Raw genomic sequence first — 19,688 nt, forward strand, 5'->3', positions numbered from 1 at the left:
GGGATTTAAAAATCAGTGATGTGTTTTTCAACATCAAACTTTACTTGTCACATGGATTTTAGGTAACAATACAAGCTTTCTGAAGGCATTGGATGTCTCTTAACTATGTGACTGGGGCCTAGTACAGCACTTGACATGGTAGCATTCAGTAAATGGATGAATGAAAACAGTCTTCCGAACTCTTCTATTTTGGTGATTTTAGTTACACATGTATACCTAAAGCAATGAAATGGATAATTTCAGTTGTATTATCTTTAATAAATAAGTTATATTGGGTTTCATGTTGCTAAAAATAAGTTAATATCAAATATTGTTTTCTATTTGTTGTAAAGTTCCCAAAACCCCAAATCTTAAGAACTCTTTACTTTCTTAAAATGTCTATCTTGTATTTGGATATTGGCTAATATTTGTCAGAACACTTTAGACTAATTTGGAAGGCAAATCTGTATCATGTGTCCATTGAAATTCCTTCTCTCTTGGCCAAATTTATATTCTGCTTTATACCTATTCCCCAACCCACCCTACCACCCCCAAAACAGAGTGTTATTCATTTCCTATTTGAATAAACAGTTTGATGGATTTAAAAAATCTTTTGTTTCAAGGTTCCAACATCCAAACATATTGGAGTTGGCTGCATATTTTACAGAGAGTGAGAAGTTTTGCCTGGTTTATCCGTATATGAGAAATGGATCACTTTTTGACAGATTACAGTGTGTGGTAAGTTATATCTATTACTCTGCCTGATACTCTGACCCTCTAAAGCCCTGGGGCAGCTGCTGAAATACCTGAGCTATTGTGTGTTGTGCAACGTGGTGGCCAGAAGAGTTGCTGGGTCCTTACTCCTCACTGATACCATGTCTCCAGTGAGTTTACATCAACTACCCTTATTTCTCAGATAATTTTTATTTGCATAACTTTATGCAAAGTACCATTCAGTACAAAGGATAGACATAAAAGTGATAGACACCTTAAAGAGAAGGAAGGAGGTTGAATAAATGCCATGGTTTCTCTTTTGTGATGTTTCTGAAAGATAAGTTTAAAAACTGATTCCAGGGCTTCCCTGGTGGCGCATTGGTTGAGAGTCTGCCTGCCAATGCAGGGCACACGGGTTCGAGCCCTGGTCTGGGAGGATCCCGCATGCCGCGGAGCGGCTGGGCCCGTGGGCCACAATTGCTGAGCCTGCGCGTCTGGAGCCTGTGCTCCGCAACAAGAGAGGCCGCGATGGTGAGAGGCCCGCGCACCGCGATGAGGAGTGGCCCCCGCTTGCCGCAACTGGAGAAAGCCCTCGCACAGAAACGAAGACCCAACACAGCCATAAATAAATAAATAAATAAATAATAAAATAAAAGGAATTCCTTTAAAAAAAAAAAAAAAAAACTGATTCCAAATTGGTTAAATTTCAATTAAGATGAGAATAAAAACAGATTATTCTCAATTACCCACACTATGGTGTCACAATAATTTTAAGATCTTGTTTAATGAACTCTTAAACATCTTATTAGCCATATTTCAATTAAGATAACATTAAAATTATTGGGTATTTCCATTGCCTATAAAGGGGCCTAGAACCAGCATTGGTAGTAGAGGAAAACCTATTTTGAATTAAAAATAGGTTATGGTAAACTACAATGTTCATTTACCCCCTCTCCCCACCTCCTCATTAGCGTTTATTGGTTTTTACTCAGAAAATACAACCAAACCAACTACTGTTGTCTTTTCAGGGTGACACAGCCCCACTCTCTTGGCATATTCGAATCAGTATATTAATAGGAACAACCAAAGCCGTTCAGTACTTGCACAACACGGAACCGTGCTCCGTCATCTGTGGCAGTATATCAAGGTAAATTATCCCAGAGCTGTAGGTTACAGCTGAAGGCCCCTTTCATCATCATGGACGAGTCGGACTTCACCCTATTTTCTGTCTATAGTTTCCCTGGTGTGTAAGTGTATGTGTTAAGAAATCTCATTTAAGTATTTAAAATCTTACCTTTTAATGAAAACGTGTCTACCAAATTTTAAAGGCTGCACTTATATTGCCAATCGGAGAGTTTGTATTATCTTTGGGAATTATTAATGAACAGTGTAGGATAGACAGTTTTGTGTATTTTATTAATTATACCGCACAGCAAACTGTGAAATGAACCTGTATTCATCTCACTTTTTTAAAAAAAGAAACTGAGGTCTCAGGAAATGTTAAGTGGCTTATACAGGGACTCCTCACAAGATAACAGTAGTGATCGGCAATTTAAATTCTTCCTCCTTGAGTGTCCAGCCTCCTGCCATGCCACTGAGCCCGCTGCCTCCTAGCTGTAGGTACTCACCTGTGACAAGCTGAGTGGCAATCCCCGTGTTCATTTTTGAGACGCGTGAGAAAATTAGAAGCAACATCTTCCGTCTTTTTTCTTCTTCAGCAGACGTAAAGAATCATTCAGACAAAGAGTATACCCTGTAGCAAACCACCCCCCCCACCCCGCTGTGAATTTTTCCTGTGTGCCCTTCATCATGAACCTGTCTCAAAGTAGGTAAATACACCTTTGCTGAATAGCAGGGGAGACTGAATTTAAAAGGCTCTGCCTCTTGTGAACCGTCACCTAGTATCTTGGGAAAAGCTTTAAGTGTGCCTTCGAGTTGAACCGAAGAGGAACTGATTGCTTACTTTGTTTTTCTGGTGAAGTGAATTTCATATAAAAAGACTCTAGATTTTATTTTGTCCTGGGGGAGTGGTGGGGGTAGGGTGGAGGGGACACAACCCGTAGGCATCTGCTCCTGTTGCAGTGTGGCAGTTCATCAACTGCCAGTGGAATCAGCGTAAAATTTGTGTGCCCTCGTGGGGCCTGGGACAGAGATGGACAACGAAAGTCTCAGCGGTCAGTGGAACCTCCCTCTTCCACTCAGCTCTCAGCCAGCTCAGCACTGTAGGTGCTTAAATATATGTTCTAACTGGGTAGATAGATAAATAAATACCTGGAATTTTGCTATACATATTCTTTCTTTGGTTTAAAGCAGGCTTGAACTTATTTTTAATCCCATGAAGTAATCCATTAATTTTAAAAATTTTCCTTTTGTGTGACTGATTCATCACCTCCTTTCCTGAAAGCAGAGCTTGATAGGAAAGAGGGGTGAGAAGGGAGGCAGTGTGGAGGTTCTGGTACTTGATGGGAGAGGGAGACAGGGAAGGCCACCGACCAGAGCAAAGGGAACATCAGGATCCCGGCCCTGCCTGAGTCACAAGGCTTTCCCACAGCTGACACTGGGCAGGGAGATTTGCATGTGCCCCTCCAGCATGCCTCGCCTGCTTTTAGGTCAGAGCACAGGCTGTGACCCTGATTTCTGCTTTCTCATGATTGGCAAGTGTCTTCAGGCAAGTTCCCAGGAAGTAGGCTCAGAGGCAGAGATTTGCCTGCAGGGGAATTTTTTGAGAATGCTCTCGGGAATAACAAAAGTAAGGGAAGGAGGAGGAAGACAGAATTGGGCAGTTGGAGAAGCTGAGCTGGGATATGGACGTAGAGGCCTCGGCAGATGCCACGGGGACTGCTGAAGTTGGGGTGGCCCTTCGAAACTATCCCCAGATGAGGCAAGGTGCTTGGGTTTTTGCATCCCTGCATCCAGCCAGCCCTGAGTGGGGCTGTATTGGGGTGAGGCAGCTCCCTTCTCGCACTAGCAGTTCCCAGGCTGGGGCTCAGCTGGGAGCCCTCAGCAGCCACGCCTCCCTGTTGGGGACCGAGTGCCTCCCTGGATCGTGAAGGAAGGATAGGGCCACACCACTGCAGCCGCCACAGTTAGGGAGGAAGAGTCAGCTGCATGGCGCTCTGCAAAATGTGACCAAATGATTTTCTTTTTCTTGTACTTTCCTCCCCACCTTCTTGCCATCCTGTCCTCTTAGTTCAGCATCCACAATTGTTTAAATCAGAGAGATCTGGTTTAAGAAGCTGGCTTTAAAATGTGATTCTGAGCCAACTGCTTGACTCCTCCACGCCTCAGGTTTTTTCCTCTGCCAAGTGCTAATAAGAGAATAATAGCTTCTACCCCTCAGGGTTAAATGGCAGCAAGTCTATCTGGTGCTTGGCAAAGAGGATGCACTCACTAAATGGTGGCTCCTGTTACAATGGTCGAGAAGTGGTAGGAGGGGCTTCCCTGGTGGCGCAGTGGTTGAGAGTCTGCCTGCCAATGCAGGGGACACGGGTTCGAGCCCTGGTCTGGGAGGATCCCACATGCCGCGGAGCAACTAAGCCCGTGAGCCACAACTACTGAGCCTGCGCGTCTGGAGCCCGTGCTCCGCAACAAGAGAGGCCGCGACAGTGAGAGGCCCGCGCACCGCGATGAAGAGTGGCCCCCGCTCGCCACAGCTGGAGAAAGCCCTAGCACAGAAACGAAGACCCAACACAGCCAAAAATAAATAAATTAATTAATTAAAAAAAAATTCTATGAGAACAAAGTTTAAAAAAAAAGAAGTGGTAGGAGTAGCAGCGGCGGAGGCTAAGAGGTGTTCTGGCCAGTCAGCCTTTTTACTCATCACCCTTTTACCTATTGTCTCAGTCCATTTGGGCTGCTCTAACAGAAATACTGTAAATTGAGTGGCTTATAAACAGTACACGTTTATTTCTCATAGTTCTGGAGGCTGGGAAATCCAAGATCATGGCACTGGCCGATTCTGTGTCCCGTGAGAGCTCACAGATGGCCGTCTTTTCTCTGGTGGAAGGTGTGAGGGGTCTGTCTGGGGTCTCTTTTATGAGGGCACTAATCCCATTCACGAGGGGAGCCGTTATGACCTAATCACCTCCCAAAGGCCCCACCTCCTAATACCATCACATTGGGGCTTAGGATTTCAACATAGGAATTAAGGGGGGGACACAAATATTCAGTCCATAGCCCTTACCTCTATCATCAATTTATTGTGTTTGAAAAGTGGAGCTACAAACTAAGTTCTCTTTTAATAAAAATCATTTCTGTGTTAGCACATGTTTATTGAACATTTTGCAAATCACGTTCATTTTAGTTCACAAATATTTATGGAACATCTGCTGTGTGCAGAGCATTGTCTTAGACCACAGTGGGGGGAAGACATTGACGATCATAGTCTTGACCTTGAAGCTTCAACCTGGTGATCAGATAGATAGTGAAAACACAGAAAATATATAGTGCAACACTAAACATGCCTAATGTGTGGTTGGTCTGAGAAGGCTAATTCTAATTAGGTAGTTCAAGCCAAATCTTTGAGGAGATGGTCATTGTCAGTTGATTGGTTGAAAGAAGGGAAGAGAATATTCCTGGTGGAGGCATAATTTGTTCAAGGGAACAGAGTAAAGAAATGCTGGGTGTATAATGAAATCAAGACAAGTTAGTTGAGGGACTTCCCTGGTGGTCCAGTGGCCAAGACTCCGCACTCCCAATGCAGGGGGCCTGGGTTCAATTCCTTGTCAGGGAACTAGATCCCACATGCCGCAACTAAAGATCCCGCATGCTGCAACTAAGACCCAGCACAGCCAAATAAATAAATAAATAAACACTTTTTAAAAAAAAAAAGACAAGTTGGTTGATTGGAGAGGAAAGGATGAGATTGGAGAATAATGAAAGATAAGACTGGAGAAAAATAAGGAAAATGGCGGGGAGAGGGTTGGATGGAGCTTTGAACGCTTCCTAGGCTGAGGACCTGGGTTTGAGAAGCTAGGCTCTTACAAGGGACTCTGAGGCTTCTTCTCTCTGGGGTATAGGTGGGAACAGAAAGGTTCTGAAGTCTCTTAGGTGGTCTCACAATTTAAAAGGAGGCTGTTTCTTTCAGGCCAGTATCCCAGGTATTTGCCTGGATGTGCTGAGCTATAAAATAACTTAAATAACACAGAGTGCTCAACAGGTAATATTGATATGAGTAGCAAAAGAGATCTGATCAGAGAAAGGTAGAATTTCATGAAAGAGGCAGGATTGAGCTGGAAATGCAGCTAGCAGTGTATTTTATTTTATTTTTTGTTGGTGAAGGGGCTGCTGCTGATTGTTGCCTTTCTGGTTTTTCCAAAGGGTTCAAGGGCTCAAACATAACCATCTATAGATTACACCCACCCAGTCATGTGTCAAGGTGTGGAATTCTGGGGCTCTGGGCATTGATTTGAGAATTGTGGTTTCACAAGGGCTCATCAGTGTGTCCCCGTCTGTTCCAGAGCAAATCAGCCCCTTCCACAGCCACTGAACTCTTGGCCTTTCTGCTGAGCCTGCCAGCAAAGGTGTTAATTAGTGCCAACTATAACAGTAGACTTTCCCCCTTTCCTTTGGTGATGTGCACACCTGTTCTCTAGAAACTGGAATGAGACCAGCTCGTTTCATTCAGGGCACTGAACATCTGTCAGATGGTAATGACATTCAGTCCCCTACCGTCTTGACCAAACGTGAATTGGCTGACCTAGATCACCCTCCTGAATCTCTTTTAAATGAACCCTTTACTTCGCTCTAAACTTGGGCCTCCCCTATTCTTGGTCCCACTGTGTACAGCCTTGTGCTTTCAGGGACGTCTGAAATCCCTACTGTTCGGCCTTTGTCTTATTAATTTTCTAATTCTTTGCGAGGAAAGGCAGCTTCTTGAAGAGATGTCATTTTATGGCACAGCCCTGATAATTGGCTCAAAAAAGGACATCTCAGAATGTGTTAAAACAGTGACCTTTTCTGTAGGTAAGTCAGGGCTCTGTTCTTGTTGAAGTGAGAAATGGAAAACCTTTATTTTCTTTTCTGCACTTGGGCCTCAGACTGATGAATCACCGAAGAGTTATCATACATCATTTGACATTATTAAATATTGTTTTTAATAGTATGAAATAACATACAGTGTACATAAAGTGACAGTGCAAAAAGCCAAATTGAAATAGTAAACAGCACACAATTATAACCTTGTAGAACTACAACTTCAGGAATTTTAAAAAAAAGGTTAAAAGTGGAGCATACCAAAATATCAATAAGGCTTTAATTAGATGGAGAGACTATGGCTTTTCATTTAATGGCTTATTTTTTACTTCTACTTGATACTAAATTCTTATTTAAGGATTATGTCTACTCATAATAAAAATAAAATTTATTAGAAAAAAAATAACTTAACATCAGACCTTTCTATCTCAAACCAGGGAATCAGAAATTTCAAGAAGGAGTCTCTAGTTGCTGAATGATATCCCAAAGTTTCTTTCCATTCTCTGTAATTAATTCTGTCTGCAAAGAAGCTTGATAATCTCACACCTTTGTCGTTTTAAAAATAGTTTAAAAAAATGAAGATTGTTAAGGTCATCCTTCAGCAGCCTGGTGCCCAAAGTGTGAGCAGCACCTTCTGTTTGGGCAACACGAAATGCTGTCACAGGGGTGACATGGAAAGAGCACAGGAAGTCTGGGTTCAAGTCCAGGCCCTGCCCCCCACTCTCAGGCCACAGGTTTCTCACTTGTACATCAGAGCCAAGTGGGATAATCTTGAGTTGGACCTCTTCTTGCTTTCAAATTCTGTGCCATTTCACCTGCTTGTTTTTGTACTGTGCCCTATACTCACAAATCTAGGGGTTGTGGCTGGAGAATGACATGACGCCGCATTTTCTTAGATCTTGGCCAGGCTTTCCCCTGATCAGCTTCCAAGTGAGGATGAGCTCAGATATGTTTCAGGAGGCACCTCCAGACACCTGCTCACCCTAGGGCAGGTTAGGGAGAGTTCTGACATGCCTGTTTTCCAGAAGCACCCCTCCCCAGTCTTTTCCCTGTCCTTCCCCCTTTCCAGCACCCACCCCAGTGATCTCATTGCTGCCCCTGTCTCTTGTCACTGCCTAAGGGTGTGGCCTTTGGGGTCTCCCAGGTCTCAGTACAAACGCCAGCTTTACTACTTTCCAGCAGTGTGATCGTGGGTAAATTACTCAGTTCCTTGAGGCTCAGTCTCCTTATATGGAACTGGAACCACTGTACTGCTTCCCAGGGCTGTGAGGATGAAATAAGATTATCTCTGTGAAGCACAGCCCAGTGTTTGGCAATGAGTTTAGTTCCTCCCACCTAATGGAGACTCAAGTATCTCATCTGACCTGCCCTTGGACCCCTGCACAGCACATTGTTAGACCTCTATTTGGGTGCAGCTCTAATTATTAGAACTTCCTGTGCGCTGCACCAAAATGTGACTCACCCATTAGCCGTTATTTGGCCCCGGAATTATCTATATACAATTAAAGAGAAGAGATAAAATTCATTTCCTTTCTGCCTTGCAATCAACAGTTTCTTGATCTTTTACGAATAGCTGAATCAAAAGATGTTTCTTTCAGTTAACTATAGTAAATCGAGAGAACACTGAACAGGGAAATAGGAGGGCTAGGCTTTAGTGTAAGCTGTTTTGCGTAGAATGAGTCATTTCAACCAGCTGGGCCTCATTTACCTCATCTGAAAAAAAGTGGTTATACTTTTAGCAGCGCTGACAAATCTGTTTCGTCTCACATTCCATCTTTGATTGGTTGGTAATGACTTCCCATGTGCCCTGTTGAAAGGGAAATCTGGGGTGGGTGGCTCTGAACTCGGTTAGTGATGTCTGCCAAGAACACATATCTGCCATACGCCCAGTGGTCTAAGGCTGCTTACGGTTTCAAATTCTCTTAATTTACAAACTGATTATATGATCAGATGTTTACTTGGTATCTTCTATAGATTCAGCATTATGCTTCTGTAAACAGCAGAAGCTGGTCTCTGAGGGAGTGCCAAATCGAAGAGTGCAGGCTGTACAGTAGGAACTTGGAGAAAGGAGGGCCGCTGGAATTCAGAGCAGTGGAGTGGAAACTCCATGGAGGAAGTGAATCCAGCTGCATAGAGGATTTGGATGACAGTAAGTGGGAGGGAGTACTTTGCAGGTAAGGCGAGCAGCATAAAGAAGGCCCCCAGACAGCAGTAAGCCCAGTCTATGCTGACTGCACTGGTAAGTGTTAGTACCTTCAGCGTGGCTGGTAGGCTGCAGACGTATTAGGGAGCTCAGTGAAAGCCAGGGGACTGAGTTTACGCGTCGTTTGGTCTTATCGTTGGTTTGACAGAGGAGAAAGCGGAGACTTAACAGAGGTTAGTAACCTGCCTCAGTCACGTGTCTGTAGATGGAGTTGAGGAGGTGGGTTCCACGCTTGTGTGGGTCCAACAGTCATGCTCTTATTAGGTAATTAAGCCTTTCTAGCCGGGACTCCTGGGAGCATGGCGGCTTCATCAGCAGAGGCAGGGAAATGGGACAGGAGAGGAGAACATAATTAGTACGTGCAAATTTGGAAACGTTGACCTTGGACTCCTAGTGAAAACGGCAGCAGGCGGCCGACTTTGGGGGGGAGATTAGGCCTGGTGGTCTGCATTCGGAATCTTCGCCTTGTGCAAGCAGAGAGAGAGAGTAAATGGTCTTCGAAGGAAGACGCTGTCAAGGACACAGCTGCAGAACACCAAGGGTGAAGGCGAGACCACATTTCAAAGGTATTTTCAAGAAGTCTGCTGGTTTAGTTACCCCCAAAATGTCTTAGTAATTTGAACTCTGCAAAGAGAACGTTATAAAAACAAAATCCATTTCCAGATGGTGGAATTTGAGGAGGAAAAGGATTGAAAGAAAAGAATCCTAAAGAGTTGAAGTCTCTGTTCTTGGCGAAAGACCCTCACAATTTTTATTGGGGAAAACGAAGATGTTTCTGAATTACGGGATCACATAAAAGCGTCTGAAGGCAGTAAACCTTCTTGTTATTTCCATCGTATTCCTCAGCGAGCTTAACTGTTTTCACATTTATGAATGGTTTTAAATTGAAATGCATTTTATCCCCGGCATTTTTCATCCCAGACATTCATTCTTGTTAATGTTGCCAAAGCGAGGAGATAATCTTGGGGAGCATGTCTAATGTTTCCTACAAGATCATGATCTCTTATGGTATGGCCGTGTGTCTCCTGCCAAGTGAAACAGTCTTTCATACGAGGGAGGTGGTCTAGGAAAGGAAGGAAGGAAGGAGCCATCTGCTTAAAAATGCATTTTTTTTAAAAATGGAAATTGATCAAATATATATGGTCGTAGTAAGTGCGTAGGGAATTTCCTTTGTGAGGGACTAGAAAGACTGAGTAGTTGGGAAGGAGGGTGGGCAACCACAGATGGGCTCCTTCAGTGTGACTGCGTCACCCTTGCCCATGGACCCAAGCTCCTCCTGCCTTTACCCCCAAGACCTGATGCGTGTGGCGAGGCCACTGGGCTCCAGCTCAGCGTTTAGCAGGGACCGAAAGTGCAGGGAATGCAAATGTTTGTTTGATTGATGGTTTAATTAACCAGTCTCCTCCCTGTCTGACGTCACCCCCCTCCCCCTGCCAAAAAAATACTACTTTTGTTTTTCAGAAACATTTTAGATATAGCAATTCTTTATCCTCAGATTTTTCCTATTTTCCCCCTTAGTGCCTGCCTTCTTCTAAAATATCCAAATATGTTCATTTTTTTCTAAGGAATGCCAAAACAAATATTATGTAAATTAAAATTTTCCCTGTTAATTTTATTTACCACTATTGTCTCTAAACCCCAATGTTCATTTATTTATATACAGGAATACATACATGCATGCACACATACATACCAAACAATATGTATATTTTTCTCTCCATGGTCTTAAAATATCTGGGAATATTAGTTTAGTCAGGTTCTTCCAGAAGTTCTCTGAAACTATTTTGAAACACAACCGATGACTTGAAACTGATTAACCCAAGGGTGTTCAGATCTCCAGGGTTATCCTGCAACCCTCTGTACCTTTGTTACATCAAATTGGTGTCCTTGAACTTCTAGAGACACCTAACCAAGTTCTGTAGGATTTTAAGGTAAGGTGGTGGGTATAGGATGGACAGTGGCCAGCCTACATCCTTGAAAGCATGTTTCGAGGCTCTCCCTGTGCATCAGGCACTCTGCTTATGTTTTCTCATTTAGTCCTTGTAACAACCCTGTGAGGTAAGCATTATCGGATCTTTTTACCTACAAGGAATTTGAGGCTTAGGGAAGTTGTGCTAGTTTGGTCAGAGACGAAATTTCACATTTAAAGGAAGAAGACCCCTTATTGACTGGGCCTAGGACTCACAAGACACCAGTAAAGCAAAAACAAGCCACAATACTGTCTCTGAGTGCTGCCTAGGTCAATGGGAAAGAAAGGGAAAGCTGTATAATCCAAGAGGGACATAAAGAGTTTCAGCTTCGCATCATTTGAGGCCAGATACACTGCATGCTGAAGTGGGAGAGGGTGTGTATGCCTTTTTCCAGTAATCTGCAGGCTGTCGGAGAAACTGGGTCTTCCCTCATCTGGTGAGGGAAGGCAAGACATCTGGTGAGGGGTGTCTTAGTGTTGCAACAGCAGTGACACAGACAGCAAGCTGTCCTGTTGCCTCAGGCTGTCATGGAGAGCCAGTTGGGTGCTCTTTATCTCTGGGGCCAATTAAGTGAAGTCTGGACTTTTCCTGAGAGTTGCCAGGTATTCAGGAACTGGGCTACTGAGCACCAACAACTCCCCCTAAAATCAAAATATAGATACAGATTTTTAAAAACCAGTCATGCGCTTACATGTCAAACATATTTGCATTTAAATTCAGATCCTGCGTTACAATCTAGGTGTATCATCTTGCTTTATATTTAAGGCCCAAGGGCTTCAGCTTTAAATTAGGAGACAACGTGAGCAAAAGGTACCCAAAAGAATTGTCCTAGAGACCCCTAGCAATAGAGAGATGAAGTAACATCCCCAGAATCAGAATACAAATTCACCACTTTGTGTGGGATTTTCCCCATCACCTGAATGTACCACTACTAGTCCTTCTGCTAGAAGAGTTATCTAGAGAGGTGATGGTCTCTCTGCTACAGTAAGTAGCCTTGTGGGAGAGGAGAGAAGCAATAGGTGGTAGAAGCACTAAATTGAAGGCCTGGGCCATTGGATGTTTCTCATCTGTTTGTTGCATTCTGTTGCTACATGATTTTAGTTATTTTATGTTGTCTTTGTTTTGTTAGTCTGTTTTTACTCCCGTAGGGTGAATGCATTCAGTTGACCTGCAAGGTAGCTGAAGGCACCTTATGTTTGAACATTCTATTTGAGGTTGAAGGAGGGGGAAGAATTCAGGTACAATTGATTGTTGAAGGGCCTTTTGCAGTTTCCAGTTTCCTAAAAGAGAACATCCTTCTTCCTCCGCTACCATTAACCTTTATTTAAAACAGAGGAAATCACTGGACTCAAAATTTATGTTGTACACTGAAGTCTGCTGGTAAACAATTTGTCTTTACACTTTCATTATTCAAAGTGTAAATGCAGTGCCCTGGAACAATTTCACATTCTTATTGATGGCTTCTCACTGACCCAAAGTCCTCTGTGTAACCCAAAGTCCTTTATTGTGTAACGCTGTGTAACACTGTGGTTACTCAGCTCACCTCTGCCTAACTCTTACAGAAGCATGAGTCACCAGTTGCTGAAAACTTCCCCAGTTTTTCTGAGGATCAAATAAATGGATTAGATTATGAGTGGTGGTGTTTCTTTTTTTCCTTTTGTACTTAGAAGAGACCTATTCTTCAGGGATTCTGTTTCACCAGTTCAGCTTTTTGCGTTCTCTTTTAAGTTATGGTTTTATAGCATCTTTAAAGCTAGGGTGGAGGAAGAAGAGGATGAGATGTTTGACCTTGAAAATCTGGCATTCAGATCTTTGCTGTCCGCCTCTTATGCTGAAATAAAGCGGGGTGGGCGGCAGTGGTAGGGCATGGGGGCAGAAGAGAGCCAGGCTCTCAGGGTGGCAGAAGCTTGGGTCCTGGTAATGAGAGTTAATGAAACTCTCTGCCCGCCTCCTGGCACACCTGGCAAACTCCTGCATTAAATACCCCGGGACTCTGAAATGATCAAGGCATCTCCGGAAGCCCCAGCCTTGATCTGATCCAAGTGAAGTGTACACCTATGGAAGAAGTCATTGAGAACTAAATGTCTGTTCTTATCTAGAGCTGGGTCGAAGGTAGGATCTGGCTCTAATGTATTCCGCATATTCAGAGGTTCAGGATAGCTACCACTGTTCTCCAACTGAGAAAAACAGAAGAACGGGTAAGGAGTAACATAGATGGTGCTGTGTGAGACCCCAGCTGGCCTTAGAAACTGCCAGGTTTGAAATATCTGGGGAGAAAAGACCAGGCAAGGAGAATAATGAGGACTGTGCTTATTGATACAAGTCTAGAGAGCCAGGCCTTCTCTGACTTTCTCCTTGTAGGTACAAGGATCACGCAACAGGTAAAGGCCCTCAGCTTATGGACAAGGTGGGCTCTTTGGACTTTGAAACTCTCCTGCCACCTTTAGAGGAGAGAGAGTGAAATAAAGTTTAGAGCACATCTTTCTCTATCCTTAAAGGGCCCTGGGGAGTCCCATCATTTTGTTTGTTGTCAACTCAGTCCTAGACAAAGTCTGGGCTAGAATTCTCAAGACATTAGCATCAAATCCTCTAAATGGAACTAGGACTCTGAATACTCTGAGTCATAATAAGACCTGTAGTTCAGACCTTAGAACTAGGGTCTGCCTGTGGGCCTACTTGTATAGGGACAGCAAGAATTTCTAGAACTTTCATAAGATCCAATATTTGTTCTCGACTAAGAATTTCTTCTTCTTATCCTATAGCTATTACCACTTTTACTACGAATATCCCATGTGGCATTTTGGATGGGCAGGCCTACTGTTGGAAGCTTTGGTTTCAGGGGACGAAAAGCAAGCTCTAGATAGCCCTAAGTAAAGTGGAAAAGTAGATGACTTTCTCATGATCCACCCACCTCTTTTATCAATATCCATCTGCTGTCGTATGAGGGGTTGCTAATCTTCATCTCAGCTACCAGTATTGAGCATTACCGTATGCCCGGCTATTTATATGCCCCATATCAGTTCTGTGAGTTCTATTTTTTTCCTCATTTCACATGTGAGGAAAGATGACATTGAGGCTTACAGGGTGAGGTAACCCACCGGCAGTCACAGAGCCAGGAAGAGGCAGAGCTGGGACTTGCTCCCAGGTGTGTGCCCTGTGAAAAGCTCATCATTTCCCACCCCTGCTAAGACCACCCTTCAAAGATAAAAGAAGCTGCTGCTTATTCTCAGCTAAGATGTTAAGTGACTGTTAAGGTTTTTATGTGCCAAGCAGCTAAAACTGACTCTGAGCACTCTGCCTTTGCCTCTGCAGATATTTATATTTTAAAAAAGACTCAAAGACAAAAAATCCATAGAGGTGGAACAACGGAATAGGGTTAATTAGGAAGGCAGGGGCTACCAAAGATTCCTCAAATTACTGCAGATCAGTAGCTCTAAGCCGAGCACTCCACAGCACAGCCCTGTGCACATCAGACACTTAATTATAATCTGATTAAAACTCAGTTAATGTTCTCATTACATGCATGTAAGAAGAACACAAGGAAAGCTGCTTTGGTTAACTTTAGTTCCTCCTGTTGACAAAGCATCAGCTTTATCCACCAACTCCATGTATGTGCCTGTCAATTTGAAATGCCTACTGTTCCTAGGTCAGGTTTTTGTTTTAGGTTTTATACAACACTTGGACTTATACTTTAAGAAAAATGAGAAAATGTCCTTTAAAAAGTTCATGGAAAATAACATATGGCTTTACTTGGAATTGATCGGATATAATGGTGAACTTGTCCTGTTTTCGAAATACCTTTATGATGTTTTTTTCTTGTTTGCCCTTGATCACAATTTCAGTGCAAACATACTTCTGGATGATCAGTTTCAACCCAAACTAACTGATTTTGCCATGGCACACATCCGACCCCATCTAGAACCTCAGAGCTCTGTCATAAGCAAGACCAGCAGCAGCAGTAAGCATTTGTGGTACATGCCAGAGGAGTACATCAGACAGGGCAAACTTTCTGTTAAAACAGACGTCTACAGCTTTGGAATTGTAAGTACCAACTACCAGTTAACAAAGTCGAAGAGTTTGTTGCCAAGAATACACTAAGTTCCAAGAATTATTTTAAAGACTTTAGCTTTTAGACCTATTGATTTTCTGTTACTCATTGTCTTATACATTAATTTTGTGTAATCAGTCAAGTAATGAAATGTAAAGTCATTAATTAGAATGAACTGTATTCAGTATTGAGGTTAATAGTCACGACTAATTATGTGTATATATTTAATATTTGTAATATTTTAATAATATTTATAATAATTTAGTAATTATTACTATGTGTATAATATTAATATTATGTAGCTGACTTTCTGTATATTCCTTGTAGGTAATAATGGAAGTTCTGACAGGTTGTAAAGTGGTGTTAGATGAGCCAAAGCATATCCAGCTGGTAAGAATTGTCTTCATCTCCGTGCCTATTTCTTGGTCACTTTTCGGATAGATTCTGAGTTCTCAATGATGAGGTTGTCTCCTTTTCTTCCTAGAGGGATCTCCTTATAGAATTGCTGGAGAAGAGAGGCCTCGATTCATGTATCTCATTTCTAGATAAGAAAGTACATCCCTGTCCTCGGAATTTTTCCGCCAAGCTGTTCTCTTTGGCAGGCCAGTGTGCTGCAACGCGGGCAAAATTAAGACCCTCGATGGATGAAGTGCGTATACCCATGGTTTTATTAAAAACTGAGTCCATGGAACCATGGAAAATCTAAATTGGATAAATTGTGTATCTATGTGAATATCAGTGAGACAAATGCAGCTCCCAACAGAGAATTGTCACCTAATAGATAGCTTTTCCAGATCAAAAAGTCACATCGTTTGGTACTCTGAAAGAGGGTATTACTGGGTAGAACCAGGGCAACCACAAAAAACTTAATGAAAAGACATGTGACTAACTTGGAGAGAATATTTTATTCAACATTTGTGAAGAGATCTGGTCCATTAAAAATGAAGCATACGGGAATTCCCTGGTAGTCCAGTGGTTAGGACTGAGCACTTTCACTGCCAGGGCCTGGGTTCAAACCCTGGTTGGGGAACTAAGATTCCACATGCTGCGTGGTGCAACCAATTTTTTAAAAAAATGCAGCATGTATTTCCCTTATTGATTTTTTAATTTACTCATCTGTCCATCAATTTAATCATCTAGACATTTATTTGTTTACAATAAACAAATATTTAGTACCTGCTTTGCACACGCCAGACTTTGGACTAGGTGCTGGTGGTACAACAGTGATCAAGATACTGCATTGCTGCCCTTCAGCTCACAGTCCAAAGGGAGAGTCAGATCTGTAAACATGAAGTTTCGGTACCAGAAGATAAGCATGATGATAGATGAGAACACAGGCCAATATGGGAGCATAGAGTCAGAATACATCCCAGCCTATGAAGTCAAGGAAGCTTCTTGATGGAGGTGATAGCTGAGCTATGATCTGAAGAACAGGTTGGATTTACGTATTAAGGATGGAAGGACATTCCAGGCAGAGAGAATCTACACCTGCAAAGGCTCAGAGGTGCAGTGGATTCCTTGGCACCAAGACTGCAGATAGTCTAGCATCATGGAAGTGGGATGGTGGAGAGCAAAAACTGGACGGGTTTAAAATAATAGGAGGTTCCAGGTGATCGAGGGACATGAATTCCATTCTAGGAATTTGGATTCCACCCTAAGTCTATTGTAGAGCCGTGGAAGGGTTTTAAACAAGGAGTTGACGTAATCAGAATATAAAGACCATTGACCTGGGAGTCAGGAGAGCTGTGTTCTAGGCCTGACACCACCAGTAAGAGCTGTGTGACCTGCAATCTTGGGCCCGGAAAGGAGCTTTGAGATATGTAGTGGAGGGAACGTGAAATTGGGAGCCAGAAGACGTGGGGTCAGGCAGCAGGTCTGCTCCTTACTGGCTGGTGATAGTGATTCCCTTTTCTGAGCCTCAGCCTTATCATCTATAAAGTGAGGATATTAATGTTTGTGCAGGTTAAATGAGGTGCTGTGTGTGAAAACACTTTGTAAATTATAAAGCTCTCTATATGTATTTTTTTAATTACATGTGTGTGTGAAGGTATGTTATTTTATATCAGGTTAATGGTTCTCAATTCAGCTGCATATCCAGATCAACTGCAAAGCTTTTAAAATACGGATCCCTGGGCCCCCACGTCCGTATTTTTTGAATGACCATCTTTAGGTTGGGGCTAAGGGATCTGTATTTTAAGAAAGCTTCCCTAGGTAGTCTGGCATTTGAGAACTATAGATTGGGTTCACCATCCCCTGACCCCTTCCAATCCTCCACATATTCAGGCTGAAGTAAAAAATGATAAGAGATTCATCCAAGGTCACAAAGTAGTTGGTGGCAAATCTAGGCCTAAAGTCAGGTCTCTTAATAATCAATTTCTTTTCTACTTTGCTTCAAGTCACTTAATTAACTTATTAACATGAAGGAGTTTAGCTAATCTTTAATTCCTTCGCATTTCAAATTCTATAGTTGAACTTATTTCATGAAAATCAGAGAATATTCCTTAATAGGTAGACAGAAAAAAAAGGTAAAAGGAGAGATTATTCAGACTTCATTCAATGTGTGTTGGCTTCTTGGTTAATCAGGTCCTAACTGTTCTTGAAAGTACTCAAGCCAGCTTGTATTTTGCGGAAGATCCTCCCACATCCTTGAAGTCCTTCAGGAGTCCTTCTCCTCTGTTCTTCGATAATGTACCAAGTATTCCAGTGGAAGATGATGAAAACCAGAATAATCCATCGCTGCCTCATGATAAAGGTTGGAGAAAAGGGAGAGCGACTCAGAAAACTCCCTTTGAATGCAGCCAGTCTGAGGTTACATTCCTGGGCTTTGACAGAAAGACAGGGAGTGGGAGGAATGAGGACATTTGCAATGTGCCCAGTTCTCCTTGTGAAGAAAGTTGGTCTCCAAAGCATGCAGCTCCATCCCAGGACTTGAGGGCCTCTGGTGTGAATATGGACCCTTCTGCGGAAGTTCCAGGGCATTCCTACAGGAGCATGCCAGTGGAGACTAGCTGTTCCTCTGAATTTTCCTGGAATGAATGTGAACAGTACAAAAAGGCATCAGTTTCACCAGAAGATAAAGAAGAAAGCAAGTATTGCTGAGGCACCTGAGTATAGGTGTCATCTTGGGAAGACATTGTCTTTATCGGTAGTGCCAAGAGGATGATTGATGGTGAATTTGGGTAATGCAGATCAATGATCTGAACAATTCCATTCCATTCCTTCCAACTTGTAGAACAGAGTGGCTTAAAATTTTGTTATAGCACGATCATTGCCTCATGATCAAACCTGGACTAAATGAGAACCATTCAGAATTACTTAAGATCATAGACTCTGACTTCAGACAAACAAAACAATCAAAACCTACCAAAAAGGAAGTGGATTTCAGTGTCTTCTCCATCAACATCCACGTGAGTCCTCAGAGCCTCCAGTCTGCCAAGAACATTCAGTTCAGTTGGATTCCATTGTTTTGGTTTAGCTTGCTTGCGAAGGTCGTCAGAAATGTCTAATTTGTAAATGTTAATAGATACCATACTTTTTTAAAGAATTGCCTTTTTGCTTATTTCAATCGATTCTTAGTATATTTCTGTTCATCCCTGTCAAGTCTGCCTATCTGAACATGAGCCATGACATGCCCAAGATCTGTATTTCTGTATTTAAACTCTTAAGATAGTTTATCTCATATAATATTGACTATTATTACAATTTTTTTTACATAGAGACTATTATATCCTGAGTAGAATGTATGAAATTTTAGTCAAGCAATTTTTGTTCCAAGAAAATGGCTGGTCATAAAGGCCTAGGTCAGTTTTTTGTTTGATTCCAACTCTGTGCCTTTACTCCTGGTGTTTACTGTATCTCCCCCTTTTGAGATCCTACCCAATCTTTCAGGGCCCACCATAACTGCCATCCTCCAGGAAGCTTTCCTAATCTTTCCAGCCAATAGTACTCACTTTATCAGCATTTCCATAGCAATTTCTTTTTTTTTTTTCCATTTTTAAAGATTTTTAATTGAAGTACAGTTGATTTACAGTGTTGTGTTAGTTTCTGGTGTACAGCAAAATGATTCAGTTATACACATATATACATATTCTTTTTCATATTCTTTTCCATTATGGTTTATTACAGAAAATTAAATATAGTTCCCTGTGCTATTCAGTAGGACCTTGTTGTTTATTTTATATATAGTAGTTCGTATCGGCTAATCCCAAACTCCTAATTGACCCCCCCTTTCTCCTTTGATAACAATAAGTTTGTTTTCTGTGTCTGTGAATCTGTTTATGTTTTGTAAATAAGTTCATTTGTATCATCTGTAGCAATTTCTTTGTATTTCTGTTTTATATTTGTCACTTTCTGAATTATATCCAAGTTGCCTGTGCTATCATATCTCTCTTCCTAGATGGTAAACTCCTGTATTATTTTCCTACTGTCACTATAACAAATTATCACAAACTTAGTGGCTTAAAACAACATAAATTAATTATTTTACAGTTCTAGAGGTCAGAAGTCCTTGGCATTCCTTCTGAAGGCTCTAGGGGAGAATTCGTTCCCTTGCCTTTTCTAGCTTCTAGATGCTGTATGCATTCTTTGGTTCATGGCTTCTTCCTCTATCCTCAAAGCCAGCAACATGACATCTTTAAATCTAGATCTCTCTCTTCCTCTCTCAACTCTTTTTCATCACCACTTCCTCTTTCTTTGGCCCTCCAAAGGATCCTTGTGATTGCATGGGGCCCACTCAGATAATCCAGGAAAATCTCTGCATCTTAAGATCCTTAATTTCATCACACCTGCAATATCCCTTTTC

General features: G+C 42.2%; 1 protein-coding gene across 1 annotated transcript in view; it reads left to right on the plus strand.

Moving 5' to 3' along the window:
• IRAK3 (interleukin 1 receptor associated kinase 3) overlaps positions 1–18,431 on the plus strand; it is a 48,030-nt gene extending 29,599 nt beyond the window's left edge. The window contains exons 7-12 of the mRNA XM_036866928.1: positions 603–717; positions 1,722–1,840; positions 14,682–14,880; positions 15,215–15,277; positions 15,372–15,536; positions 17,471–18,431. Coding sequence (XP_036722823.1) covers positions 603–717; positions 1,722–1,840; positions 14,682–14,880; positions 15,215–15,277; positions 15,372–15,536; positions 17,471–17,986 — 1,177 coding nt within the window. The 3' untranslated portion in view covers positions 17,987–18,431. The remainder of the gene's footprint in view (positions 1–602; positions 718–1,721; positions 1,841–14,681; positions 14,881–15,214; positions 15,278–15,371; positions 15,537–17,470) is intronic.
• Positions 18,432–19,688: the final 1,257 nt, after the last annotated feature.

The sequence above is a fragment of the Balaenoptera musculus genome, chromosome 10 (genome assembly GCF_009873245.2).
Source record: "Balaenoptera musculus isolate JJ_BM4_2016_0621 chromosome 10, mBalMus1.pri.v3, whole genome shotgun sequence".
NCBI lineage: Eukaryota > Metazoa > Chordata > Mammalia > Artiodactyla > Balaenopteridae > Balaenoptera > Balaenoptera musculus.